The sequence below is a fragment of the Drosophila melanogaster genome, chromosome 2R (assembly GCF_000001215.4).
Source record: "Drosophila melanogaster chromosome 2R".
Classification (NCBI taxonomy): Eukaryota; Metazoa; Arthropoda; class Insecta; order Diptera; family Drosophilidae; genus Drosophila; species Drosophila melanogaster.
In genome coordinates this window covers 11,397,847-11,410,636 of record NT_033778.4, presented here as the reverse complement: position 1 = coordinate 11,410,636, position 12,790 = coordinate 11,397,847, and the positions used below count along the sequence as shown (strand labels likewise).

At 40.8% G+C, this 12,790-nt stretch overlaps 3 protein-coding genes and 3 non-coding genes across 6 annotated transcripts; 4 read left to right on the top strand and 2 right to left on the bottom strand.

Moving 5' to 3' along the window:
* Positions 1-198: 198 nt before the first annotated feature.
* Positions 199-827, top strand: CG34054 (uncharacterized protein). The gene is made up of 2 exons (NM_001038851.2): positions 199-547; positions 632-827. The coding sequence occupies exons 1-2, from the start codon at positions 214-216 to the stop codon at positions 781-783; spliced, it is 486 nt and encodes a 161-aa protein (NP_001033940.1). The 5' UTR covers positions 199-213; the 3' UTR covers positions 784-827.
* Positions 828-1,187: 360 nt separating this feature from the next.
* On the top strand, positions 1,188-2,061 carry CG30026 (uncharacterized protein). Its single transcript, NM_165832.4, has 2 exons — positions 1,188-1,771; positions 1,825-2,061. The coding sequence occupies exons 1-2, from the start codon at positions 1,231-1,233 to the stop codon at positions 1,968-1,970; spliced, it is 687 nt and encodes a 228-aa protein (NP_725049.3). The 5' UTR covers positions 1,188-1,230; the 3' UTR covers positions 1,971-2,061.
* Positions 2,062-2,557: 496 nt separating this feature from the next.
* Smyd4-3 (SET and MYND domain containing, class 4, member 3) lies at positions 2,558-5,040 on the bottom strand. The gene is made up of 6 exons (NM_165831.3): positions 4,627-5,040; positions 4,498-4,561; positions 4,293-4,424; positions 3,889-4,236; positions 3,591-3,833; positions 2,558-3,530 (listed from the first exon to the last, which is right to left on the bottom strand). Exons 1-6 carry the CDS (start codon positions 4,949-4,951, stop codon positions 2,660-2,662), a joined length of 1,983 nt encoding a protein of 660 aa, NP_725048.1. The 5' UTR covers positions 4,952-5,040; the 3' UTR covers positions 2,558-2,659.
* A 293-nt stretch (positions 5,041-5,333) lies between these two features.
* On the top strand, positions 5,334-5,405 carry tRNA:Thr-TGT-2-4 (transfer RNA:Threonine-TGT 2-4). Its single transcript has one exon. It is a non-coding gene; the product is annotated as a tRNA-Thr (tRNA).
* Positions 5,406-5,866: 461 nt separating this feature from the next.
* tRNA:Thr-TGT-2-3 (transfer RNA:Threonine-TGT 2-3) lies at positions 5,867-5,938 on the bottom strand. Its single transcript has one exon. It is a non-coding gene; the product is annotated as a tRNA-Thr (tRNA).
* Positions 5,939-10,795: 4,857 nt separating this feature from the next.
* Positions 10,796-10,867, top strand: tRNA:Thr-TGT-2-2 (transfer RNA:Threonine-TGT 2-2). The gene has a single exon. It is a non-coding gene; the product is annotated as a tRNA-Thr (tRNA).
* Positions 10,868-12,790: the final 1,923 nt, after the last annotated feature.

The following is a 12,790-nucleotide window of genomic DNA, read 5'->3' as shown; positions in this document are numbered from 1 at the left end:
GATAAGCATTTTTCGAACCCGCTGCTCAAAATAAAGCAGCGTGTTTGCTCAACCGCTCATTTTGTAGTTTTGAGCATCTAAAGCCTCTCTGTCGATTGGTTTCTGTTATCAGTCCTCCGCTCTTTGCTAGCTAAAGACTAGCTAAACATCGAAGCTGGGGATCTGTTTTAGTATTTAAGCTAATCAGCTTCCGTTAGCACCGTTTGCTATAAAATGTATTTTGGCAAAGTAATTTCACTGTTTCTATTTTGTTTTCTGTTGGGAGGCATTTGGGCTCAGGATGTTATACCAGAGATACCAGAAGATGTTAGGCCAACGGAGCCCACGACAACTACAACAACAGATGCCACAAGAACCTCTACAACAAAATCCACCACAACTACAACAACGGAACCCACCACAACCACTTCAACAACGAAACCCATCACGACTTCAACAACACAAAGGCCTCCCTTTGAGCAACCCACACGGACAACCGAGATTCCTGGGGTGTGGATGCAACCGATAGAAAGATGCTTTCTGAGAAATCAGATGAAGTATAATACTTGTAAGTGCGATGGTATAATGTGATAATAAAGGGGACCGGACCTTGGGTGAATCACATTTCATCTGTTTGCTTTTCAATTTGCAGGCTGGCCAGTCCCACCGAGGGCCACTTGTTATCGCTGCTGCTACTACTACGACAGCCATATCACCGAATGTAGTAAGCTCCACCAAGGGCCTTGTGTGGCGTATGATTATGGCCAACTGAAAGTGCACGTAAATTGGAAACAAGTATTGTAAAAAGAAATTAAGCAGGAACAGAAATAAAAACAGTAAAATGCTTGAACATTAGTTGTGCAACCAGTTATTATAGAAGTTGAGCAATTTTAAAAACAATGGGATGATTAACAAATCGGGCAAATTTGAAATTCTCAAAAATATATATTTTTGCACCGGAAATAAAACAGTTTTTTCTTTGCTCTGGTTAGCAATATTTGTAATTAATTTTTAGTAACATTTATTTACGCAAGCAAATATTTTTAAGTGCCAGCATCTTATTTTTATGAAATTACTTGGCGTTGGGTTTTTCTGTCTTCTACTGTTCTGTTATCAGCCCTCACCTTTTGCGTGTGGGTCGGTTGTGTGTAAGTGTGTTAATGACTGCAGCTCTGTAGCTAAAACCCAAGCACAAGCTACTCAGTTTCAGTACTCGATTCAATCCGCTCACGTCAACACAGCACGCTAAAAATGAAGTCTGCTATTATTTGCGTGTTCTTCATCGCGACTGCAACGTGGGCTCAGGATACAAGGCCAGAAGTTCCCATCTATCTACCGCCGCCCTCTATAACAACGACGACCACAGAGGCACCAGTAACGACCACTATAACAGAGGAGCCAACAACAGAATCCTTGACAACTACAACAACTGAGACCAGTTCCACATTCTCAACAACCGAGCCTGCCGCAACTACAACAACGGAAATATCCACAACTTCGACAACCGAACCAAGTACTACAACTTTAACAACAAAGAAGATCCCATCAACAACAACAGCAATCATCACAACTACAGGAGTAGAAACCTCCACAACTACAACGACAGAAACCACCACAGCTTCCACAACACAAGGCGATCCAATATATCCGACTTACAGACCTCCCTACATGCGGCCCTCGACCTCAGGGATACCTCCCGTTTCTTCCACAAACCCCTGGATCTGGAACAATGGCAATCCGGCAGTAAAATGTTATCTGCGAAATCAACAGGAATACAGAAGTGATTGTTATGGTATGTGTGGTAAATGCATCAAATGCATCATTTATGTAATTTTCAAATTGCAGGAGTGGGTTGGCATCCGACGACAATTTGTTACCGCTGCTGCTACTATGATCAAAACAGAATCGCCGGATGCAGTAAAATTCACCGAGGACGGTGTTCGTGGTACGATTATGCTCGATGGATATCACCGAATTTCTATGTCTATTAAATAATAACATTAAAAGGTGGCGTAACATTGAAATTATATATGAACTGTACATTTCTGTAATAAAACAATTGTTATCCGTTGGGTGTCGAACAAAGAAAAGGTTTTAGTAATTTACTCTCGAAAACTTAAGACAAAGTTAAAAAAAAAGGTTTAAATGCATTTTTATACATGTTAATTAATGTTGAAATATTGTTTAAAATGCTATGAAATATTAATTACTACATACATAAATAAAACCAATTTCACAATAGGTTTTCACAAGAATTGTTATAGCGTAGGAACGTTACAAGTCGCTTATATACTTTTTATAGTTAGCTAAGACACTAACCATGACAAAAACTTGGTTTGTCCACCAAACTCCAGATGGCTCCAAAAAATAGCTCTAGACTTATTCGGAAATTGACTTGAATCGATTCAACGTTTAATGAAATTATGAATGTTTGCATTTTCACAAGCTGTAAAATTAGAAACTATTAGAGAAGATTTCCCACTTTCTTCTATTTGCACAATAGGCCTAGGGTGATATGGAATTTTTCCCATCTGCATATTAACTTGAGTAACACTCCTTAAATAAACAATAATGTCCTCAGATGGGAATCTGTTTTTTTACAGCATTTTTATTTTATATATTTTTGCAAATTAAACTCATTAGCCAAACAATGTTTTAATCAATTATTAAAGAATCCTAGCTAATCCAAAGTATAGACATTGCCCAAATTAAGGAAGCAATCCTTGAGATGCTGTTGGCTCTCGCAGAAGTCGGGAAAAGGAGGGGCCAAAACTTCATACATAATCCGGATAAGATCAACAAACTTGGCCAGCGCCTTGGGGTACTCCCCTGTTTCGTACAGCCTCTTCGCTGTGCGCGTCATCATCTCGGTATCCTGCATTACCTTTAGGCCCTTCAGGATATTGGTTATCTCGCCACAGGTGACACACTTGACCATAAAGTCGTTGCAGCTGGGCGGCACTTCAATTACCGCGGAGCAATTATTCGGTGCATCGCAGCGGAAACGAATCACATCCCGAGGCAGATCATCAAACTTGGGCCAATTGTCAATACAGGCATCGCAAGAGCATTCGAACCAGTAGAGGTCCTTTAAACGCGCTTGGCGCTCCGAGCGTTCGTCCTGGGTGTACATCGGTCCGTAGTTCTCATTAATCGGTAGTCCTGCTTCGATGGGTCGGACACTGTTGATATGAATGGTGGTGCCGCGGAAGTAACGCACCACGCCAGGATCACAGGAGTGGTTAAACAGGGCCAGGGTGGGATAGATGGCGCCGCCTATGAAGATGGACTTCTCCCTTCCGGAGGAGCTGAACTTATGGAGCTCTGCCACCTCGTGGGTGTTGAACTGGATGAACTGCAGACTGCGCAGTACCAGGGAGCAAATTATTGACACCTCATCTGGCTTGGGCTCCGATCCAAAATAACCCCCTGCCCGAAGACAGTTGGTTAAAAAGCGAGCCATCAGGACGTGCTGAAAGAAGTTGGATGGCTGACGTTCACCCTGATGCCTCTCCAATTGGGCAACTCTTCGGAAGTCATCCTTGGGCAGACTAAAAATGTTTAAACGAAAGAATACTAAATATTATTAAATATTAAATAAGTAAACACACCTGATTAGCTGTTCAGGGGTCAGCTCCTCATCAATGGTGGGTTTCAACTTGAGGAAATAATCCAAGGGCTTGCTGGCAATGATCCTCAGAGCAATGTGATTGTTAATGGATGCACCCGATCTCCAGATAATGGGCACTATACCACACTCGTACTTGTGATACTTTTTAGAGGCCTCCTCACGGCATTGCTCCGAACAATATAGCACATCGGCACATCGGGGACAGGCGACAGGAACCACAGTTCTAGACAAGATGGAAGGTTTTAAATAATTTAAGGTATTAACGGATGATATGATACCTCATGAAGCAGTTCTCGCAGTGCGTCTTGGCAAATTTCTCCAACAAGACAGAGACAAAAGGTCGCTCCACTAAGAGCTCCTCGCCTGGCTTTACATCTGCTGAGGCTCTGGCAAACCGACCCTCCTGTCGATTGCTATCAATTCTCACCAGAGGACTCACGAACTCATTCTCCAGCTTGACTGGCTTGGCCTGATCCAAAGCTATCTTCTGCTTTTGCTGCTTGGCCTCCTGCTTGGCAGTGCGTGGATCGTTTTGCAGCATCTTAATCATGGTCATGGCATCCAAGTTCAGTTTAGCACGCTTGTCAGAGGCCAGTGTGGAGTCATCCATGGCGGTGATGCACTTTCTTCGCGAAAATTATGTGGTTATAGGATAAGTTTTAAAAACTTAACTAAGTCTCACTTGAATGAATCAATTGTGTGGGGATAATCCTTAAGGGCCATGTAGCAACGAGCCTGTCGTTCGTACAGCTTATAGATCAAATCTTTCGAATAACTTAGATCTAGGGCTCGCTTTATATCAATCAGACACTCTCTGGAAGCGTATATTAGAAGTGTATAAATGAAATTCTAAAATTCTTATAAATAAATTTCCCTTAACTACTTACTGATATTTCTGCATGTGATACAAGGTAGCTGAGCGATTGGCTAAAACAACACGTATCTCCGCCACTGAAGAAGAACCAAAAAAACTTGTTTAAAATAAATAAATTAATAAGAATGTGTCAACCACTCACCATTTTCACTAGGCAGAGCCACATAGCTTCTGGTATAAAGCATCATGGCCTCCAGCCACTTCTTGGCCTTAAATGCAGAGGTGGCCCGCTCTTTGATCTCCGCCGCCAGAGAAGCGTTCTTTCCGGCGAACTCCTGGTTCACCACCAGGTTGGCATCCCCCGCCTGCACCCAGGGCAACTTTTCCACATAGGCCACGCGCTCCTCATCGCTCTTGCACGCTGATAACTTGGCAATATCCGACTCACAATTTGGACCAGCCTGATCCTTGAGCTTGAGATAGTATTCGGCAAAGAAGCCTGTCTTCTGGCTAAGTGGAGTTTTCATTTTAGCTATATTTTCACCTTTAAATTATGCAAGTTTATAGACTTTCAGAATTATTTCTGTACTCTCGGCACGAAAACTGCAGATAAACTGAATGGGTATATCAGGAAAATTCGACTACAGCATGTGGTATAAAGACAGCATTTTTGGGGACTTTATTTTTAGAAGAAGAGAGTGTGCCAAAGAGAAATTGAGAAAGCGGCGAAAAATGATGAGAGAAGAGAACGCTCGCGTTTGTTTACTAACAAAGTTGTTAGGTTGGGATGTATTTACCGAACAAGGAAAAGCATTTTTGATTAATTAGAAATTATACTAAAATAGGCAACTAAATTAGCAAGAAAATTTCTAAGTGCCAAGTGAGATTTTTGACAACAGCGGGTTGTTCGCCTCTTTAGCTCAGTGGCAGAGCACTGGTCTTGTAAACCAGGGGTCGTGAGTTCAATCCTCACAGGAGGCAGATGGAAATCTGAATCTTTAGCTCGTCGAACCTCTCCTTTATTTTGTTGATTTCGTGGATCAAGAATTCATACATAAAATGAATTAAATGTGATCTATTTAATACCACTAATAACAACCATTTTTAAAAAGAAGTATGGATAATCATATAATCTATATAATTTAAACATATAAAACAAATTGGTAAGGCGCAAGTAATGGAAGTCCTAACGAAGAAATAAATATTTTTAACAAACTATATTTACAACATTCTGATATTTAGTAAATGTGATATCCGAACTATATTCTAAAACTATATTCTTCGAAACTATTTTTTAAAACGAAAAATGTAATTCAACAACCAAAGTATTGCATACGAAACATAAAGCCCGGAAATAGCAATTGCATACGAAACATAAAGCACGGAAATAGCAATGTAAAATAATATAATTAATCAAAAAAAAACCTTCGGGTTTTCATAATTGCCTCCTGTGAGGATTGAACTCACGACCCCTGGTTTACAAGACCAGTGCTCTGCCACTGAGCTAAAGAGGCTTGAGCAAGGCGGTCGCCAAAAGAGTAACTTGAACCAAGCGTCGTGCGCTTGCATTGTTTTTGTCTGTTAACAATTGCTTGGCGCGGGTAGTTCAAAAAGTTGTAATTATAATTGCCGAGTACTTTGAGAAATTAGCTCCATGACAAAGGAAATGAATGTTGCCCTTATCTGGCATCGCGGCACTTGAGGGAAACAGCCAGCTGCTATACTTCTATGGCTAATGAAGACAAGTGGAAGTTCAAAGAGAGTTGCGGGTGTGCAACTTCGAGCCGCAATTTGTTATGGGTAAATTGAGAAGAATTGACGTGGGAAGTGGTAAATGCAACACAGAATTGTGTCACTGGGCTGCAACTGAACTTCACTGCACATTTGCCGAAGACACAACTGTACTTCAATGTTCAAAAATGTTTCCCATATCGAATCACCTTTGCTAAGCCCTTTGGCATTTAAGCTGTATGCAAATGCGTTAAAGAAAAGGTGAAATGCGTAAATTACAGTGTCAACATTACAACGCCCACTTTGGTAAAAATTCGGACCGCTTTTTTCGGGGTGTCCCGCCGTGAAAATTCATTATGTGCAAAGGAAAGCGAAACCCAATACCTATGGTAAGGGTGCACATTATGCTATACAAGTATGCAAATTTCTTTAAGCTGTTGAATAGCGCCCCGCTTTTGACTTTGCGCATTTGTAACCCCTTGTTTAAAGAGATCCCTCTCTCTGAGTTAAGCGATTCCAGGCAGTAGTGTTGTAAAGTGCACATTTATGGATGACAACTGGACATGACAGCTCGTACATCTCGCCTCTGTCATCAATCATCAATCATGGCGGAATGAAGGGGTGGTCTATGTCTGTGTCTATGTCAAAAACAATGTAATCATCAGGGCTTACAGCGGATCGGCAGCTGTCACTTGTACGCACAGTGGCTTGTAGTACAGTAGAGCCACTCAAAGGATGCCCCGTGTGGTCCTGATTGAACATTGTCAATAGTCGTAATCGCAATGTTTATGAGCTGTCATCCCAGGCGCAAAATATTTATCACTCTGCGAGAGTTGCATCCTCGAAGTTGCAACCCCTAATCATCCCGTCATAGTGGCTATGCATTTCTGGATTTTCCAATGCATTTCGAATCGCTTTCGTCCACTTTTTGACCCTGGTTTGCCCCTGCAACTGGCCAATGCGAATGCAAATTCATGCGGAATAAATGATGCACCCCTCAACACCCTTCTTTGTTAAGAGCCGCCCGTTAATTACAGTGTATTTTGTTATTTCCTCTTCCCTAGTCCACCTTTTTTATTCTTTATGGCTCTCGGTCGCTCACACACATACATATGTATGTTTTATCAAACTTCCGTTTCATTTGCGTTTTTTGTTTGTTTTTATACCCTTCTATGGGGTTCATTGTCGCCAAACACTTCTGGGAGAACATCCAGTTTGTTTGCCTTCTACTTTTACACATTCAATATTTGTCAATTGTTTGTTAATACCAGCTATTGACTCGAAAATTGATTTTTGATGGCATTGCTTTACATTATGACGATTTATAATAAATATACCTATTGAGAAGTACCTCAAAACAGAGTATGTTTAAATTTTTTAAATTGGAAAGAGTTTTCACAATAAAAATGTACAAAATTAAACAAATGATAAATAGATATTTCAAAAGGGTATTCAAACCATCGGCTTACATAAACTAAGCAATCTTTTGCATTGTGTATTTGCGTTTTTTATTTTGCAATATACTAAACTTCCGTTTTGCATTTTGTGTGTCTGCTTTTGTTAACTTTGTGTTGTTGTCTGAGTTTTGTTTTCAGGTATTTATGTCAACTTGATTTGCACTGAAAACTCACAGCCCGTTCGCAGACAACAATCAAATAAAGCCGAAATTAATTGCAGCAACTAAATTGTGTTTAAGCTAGGCTGAGCACCTTCCTGCCTCAGTTTGTCACCAGAAAAAAAAACCCTGCTAAAATAATTAAAAACCATTTTTCTCTCCTAAGCCACATGCATTTCAATTGCCGTCAAATGTCATTTGGTGGGCGACGCATTTGGCTGTTGACATTTGGAAAACGTCATAAATAATTTATAACAGACTTTTGCATTTTGGCCATTGTCTGAAAAGTCTTGAAAATGGATTTGTTGGATCTTGTACTTGATTGCCAGCTGGGGCTTATTCGTTGTTTATGTGCCAAGTTGGTTTTTATGCAAATTAAAGTGTGCCGCTTAATTAATTTTGAACGATCGGATAAGCATTTAAATAAATTAAGGTCCAAAGTGATCGGAATCAAGTTGTTTTCGGCCGATTTACAACTTTTGGCTGATTTGTAAGATTTTTATACACTTTATTAGTTGGGCTAAAGGGTATAATAGATTAGTTGAATTTTTGAATTGGCACTGAGATGGGATTCCAATTTAATAACATCGATTATATCAGGTATTGGTGTAGGGACAACCAATTACAAAGGATGCGTAACACCTTTGAAAAATGTTTTTATTCCTTTTAATTTTATTAATTTTCTTTGTAATTTTTATAAATATGCCAACCAAATTTTGAAATTTATCATTTGCACTCTAACTATCTGAGTAATGGGTATCTTTTAGTCGAGGATCTGGACCATTTCGTTTTTGTCTCATCTTAATCTTTAATGATTTAAGCAAAGGTAAATCACACCAAAGACCCTGCTTCAAATTTGTGACAATAAAGTCAATGCTGACTTAAAGATTAGATGGAAATAAAATATTGATTTATAAACTTTGTTTATCTAGGCAAAATGTTGGAACATGAGATTTGAATTCAATTTTAAGGCGAGCAGTGGTAATGCAATTCTTTCCAAACAATATAGTGAATATATCAATGGAATATTCTGTCGACAAATAGGAATTGTGTGATTGAAATCACTCATTCACTCACATTTTCAATCAACACTCATTGATTTGGGGTTTTCCAAATGTGCCTTTCATTGTACTTTTTCCTGAGCCGTCACTTGTCCATCAACGGAAGGAATCAAATTTCAATTAAACACTCTGCGTGAATTTTTTCATTCAACTCTTTCGGCTGCATTTGAATGGAAGTAAAAACATTTCCTTCGCGAGAATTTTCTTCTCAGTGATTTCTGAGTTCTTTATGCATTTCCCGATCAACCAATAACCCTCTTCGCCACATGAGCTCCCCTCTTTCTTCGCTGAAAATGTCGCTAGGGTCAATGGAAGTGCACAAAAGCCTTAATTCAATTTGAGTTCCATTAGCGTAAACGCATTGCGTGGAAAAACTCTTCAGACCGAAATCAGTTCAAATTAATTAAAAACTAAAAATAATAAAAAATAGACGAAAAGAAAGCAAAACGCGAACCAAAATGCACTGCAATGTGTGTGTTTACAAAGGCAAACAATGGAAAGTGCTTCAGCTCAAGTGGAAAACAAAAGCTAAATGAAATGAATTTTCAAGCCGATGAGGGGGTTGAAAATCCCAATTGCGCTGAAGAGCGGCGTCGGCGGCAGCTGGCCAAAAGGGAATGGGAAAAAGGGGGAGAGCGGAAAAGGCACGTGGCGCATGCGCAGGACCTCGATTTAGGTTGGGATCGTAAGCTGTTACATCCAGCAGCCGTCCGTAATACAGTTACAACCTGAGATTGATTGGTGCGAGAGGGGTTGAGTATGCGAAGTGACAGACTGTGACGAATTGCCTCGAGCGGATTCCCTAAACCCCCCCTCTCCATAGTGGTTATATATATATTTTTTTGCTTTGTCTGCGATCCTTTTTTGGGATGCTAATGACGACGGTGCCATTGATGTAATGTCCTTTGCCTGTCAGCGCGTATTAGCCTCATATTTCTCTCTGTTGTCTCTTTTTTCTGCAATTTTACACTAAATCAGGCAATTTTTTACCCAATTTTTTGTGCCCATTGTTATTGCCTGACATTTTTCGGATTGATTGGTAACAAAAAACAGAGACGGGGAGTATTAGTCAGCTTAATGCCTATAGCAAATCCTTTTTGCGGTTTAGCTGTGCTCGTTTTAATGCGATTTACGAGCAATTTGGGCACCTCGGGTAATTTTAGGCAATTTATCCATTCCTCGACACATTAAGAGCAGCTGTTAAAATTTTACAACTCAGCACGCGACAGTTGCTCGTCTTTTCCTGGCCGGATCCTGCTGTGTGTGTGTGTAAGATCTTCGATTTTAGGGTCAACATATGGAACCTAATCGATCGCAGTTTCTGGGGAAAACTCCCGACCCGAACCGCAGTTGATTTTACGGCTGGTAGCGGAGCGCAAAGATCGTTGATCCATTTTGCACGCACTGCTGCCTCGAAACTGAAATCGAACTGCACTCAACACAAACCGTATATGTATGTGTATCTCGCAGATGCGTGGTAATCAAAATGATGATGTGAAAATATTTGCTCATCAAGCATGTCGACTGGGCTTTCAGGGAGGCCCTAATGGCTCCATCTTGGCAACAGGTGAACAGGCTGCCGAATTTTCTTTCTTTTGACCTTAATTGTCATGGGCCACTGAAGCGCGGCGCCCAAGAGCCGATCTTAATGTTGATTATCCGCTGAATGTGTGTAATTTTTGTGAAATTAATATCCGGTCGGCCTGACCTTGTGCCTCCATCTCCAATTCACTCCACCTTTCCACTGCCATTTCTCTTAATTGCCTTTGAAAGCATTTATCAGCTCGATGACAGCAATGGAACAAGAACGAGAGCAGCTCCAACTGTGTCAACATATGTTCTTGTTCTGCGACAGCTATCTTTTGTGTTCTTCGAGCAGATACAAAGATATAGTAACCGTACGATGCAAGCCAAGCTCTCGCCCAGCGGTTGAAATTCGCATCTGGGACGCGCTAAAAAGGCGGGCCTCTTTAGCTCAGTGGCAGAGCACTGGTCTTGTAAACCAGGGGTCGTGAGTTCAATCCTCACAGGAGGCATCCAACTGCCCCCAGGTTGCCCTGGGGTTGCGTGGGAGTTACACTTTTTTGGAAGCTCTGTGAACTGTGAAAATAATACAAATATTAATATTTTAAGGGAATTTATAGATATGAAGTCCAGGTCGAAGTTCAGCTTAAAATCAATTGATTTACATATCTTTGATTTAAATGTCTTTAACGCACACAGTAATAACTGCGTGGAATGTCAATTTTAAACCATTGAGGCCAACCTATAAGATAAATATCTGCCATTTTATGCTCATGTGATATTAAGTCCATCTCTAAGATACACAATTTTTAGTTAGTGCTCTATTATTATGTAAAGCCATAATAAAAGTACCTCACAGGGAACTATGTTTTAATGGGGTTGCGTGATAGTAACCCTTAGTTTAAACATTCTTGTTCTTCTTGTAAAATTCTTCATTTCCCTGCGCAATGTGCACACTAAATTAGCCTGTTGCCCTAAATCGAGAGCACCTGTCACCTGTGCAAGGACTTTTGGGCGTTCCAAAAACGCGATCAAGTTCCGCTCCCATTGGTTTTTAGCTGGTGAGACAATTTATGTCGTCTCGCGATCTTGGAAATGCTCCATGGACACGCACACCTTTAAGGAAACATGAAAAAATGAGGATCGGCAGTGGAAAGTGAGTCCAGGTAGCGCAACGCAATGTTTTCTTTATGATGGCATAAATACGGTTTTAATTGAGGTTGCAAGCGGCTACTTGTTCGGTCATTGAAATCTCATCCACTTGGCATAAATTACGAAACAGGACTCTCCCTCGGTTTTTTCCATTTTTCAAGTGCCACAAAATGTTCGAGTTTATAATGTTTGGCCTGGCCTTTGGCCCCGACCTCATCCTCAATTCAAGAGCCGATCCCAAATCCCGATTCAATCTTATTCTCGGAAAAGCGAGGGAAACCCAAAGCAAGTTTAGTTTTTCCAGCCACTTGCGGTCTTCGTTTCTTTTTTTTTCGGTTGTGTCGTTGTTTATTTTGTTCGGGATGAAAAACCATAAAAAGTGGTTTCGCGTAACTGACAGCGTCAAGTGATTTTCCTTTGTTTTTCTTTTCGGAGAGGAAGTGTTTCTATTTCTTTCGTTTTTATTATTCGACAGGCAACAAATATCTCTTCGATTCTCCGCATTCTCGATCTTTTGTCTTGGTGCGCTGAAGAAACGAAAGACTGAAGTCACAAACGTGTATGGAAATGAGCAGTCATCCGCTTTCAGATTTGGTAATAGACTCGGTCTAACGGTAAAGCACATTTCACTCGCAAGATTTGATTTATAGCCAGTGGCCCTGCCTCACATTAGCTAATCGAAACGATATCAGCCCGCAGAAAGTTTCGCAATTAGGCGGGCAGAGGGTTAAAATATGACGCACTTAAAGCGCACGAGAGGCGCATGCGTAATCCTTTTTTCCTGTTTTAATTTTTGTTTAATTTTGATTTATGCCCGCTCTTGAATTTCGGCTTTGTTGTGTATCTATTTTTGGGCTGCATTTAATGAAGGGAAATACAATCAACGCCATCAACCCCTACGCATGCGCATTTTACCCTCGGCACATGGCAAAGGGTTTTTTTCGGGATTGTTGTGATCATTTTAATTGACTTTGCGCACGAGCGAACTCATCGGACCGAAGCGCCTAAGATAAAGGGCAGATAGAGGGCACTATATAAAACCGAGTGCCATATGTCGATGACGCCGATCTCGGTGATGCAACTGCATCAGCAGGCAAATGAGCAGTTTAAGATACGCGCTGCATCGTAAAATCTCAGATGCAGCGGCAGCTGTCAAAATAGCCAAAGACACCCACCGAAAAGTCGAGGGAGTGGAGTTCAATGCACTGGAACTCTATTACCACTACCCATCTTACCCATTACGATCACAGCGCCTCGGTCGCACCAACTATAACCCAATAAAT

What these genes read in the sequence shown, in the direction of transcription:
- CG34054 (NM_001038851.2), top strand. Translation starts at nt 214, where the DNA reads ATGTATTTTGGCAAAGTAATTTCACTGTTTCTATTTTGTTTTCTGTTG. An exon ending in TCAGATGAAGTATAATACTT is followed by an intron (nt 548 to 631) that starts GTAAGTGCGATG and finishes TTCAATTTGCAG; the next exon opens with GCTGGCCAGTCCCACCGAGG.
- CG30026 (NM_165832.4), top strand. Translation starts at nt 1,231, where the DNA reads ATGAAGTCTGCTATTATTTGCGTGTTCTTCATCGCGACTGCAACGTGG. An exon ending in ATACAGAAGTGATTGTTATG is followed by an intron (nt 1,772 to 1,824) that starts GTATGTGTGGTA and finishes TTCAAATTGCAG; the next exon opens with GAGTGGGTTGGCATCCGACG.
- Smyd4-3 (NM_165831.3), bottom strand. Translation starts at nt 4,951, where the DNA reads ATGAAAACTCCACTTAGCCAGAAGACAGGCTTCTTTGCCGAATACTAT. An exon ending in CACACAATTGATTCATTCAA is followed by an intron (nt 4,237 to 4,292) that starts GTGAGACTTAGT and finishes ATTTTCGCGAAG; the next exon opens with AAAGTGCATCACCGCCATGG. An exon ending in TGCGAGAACTGCTTCATGAG is followed by an intron (nt 3,834 to 3,888) that starts GTATCATATCAT and finishes CATCTTGTCTAG; the next exon opens with AACTGTGGTTCCTGTCGCCT.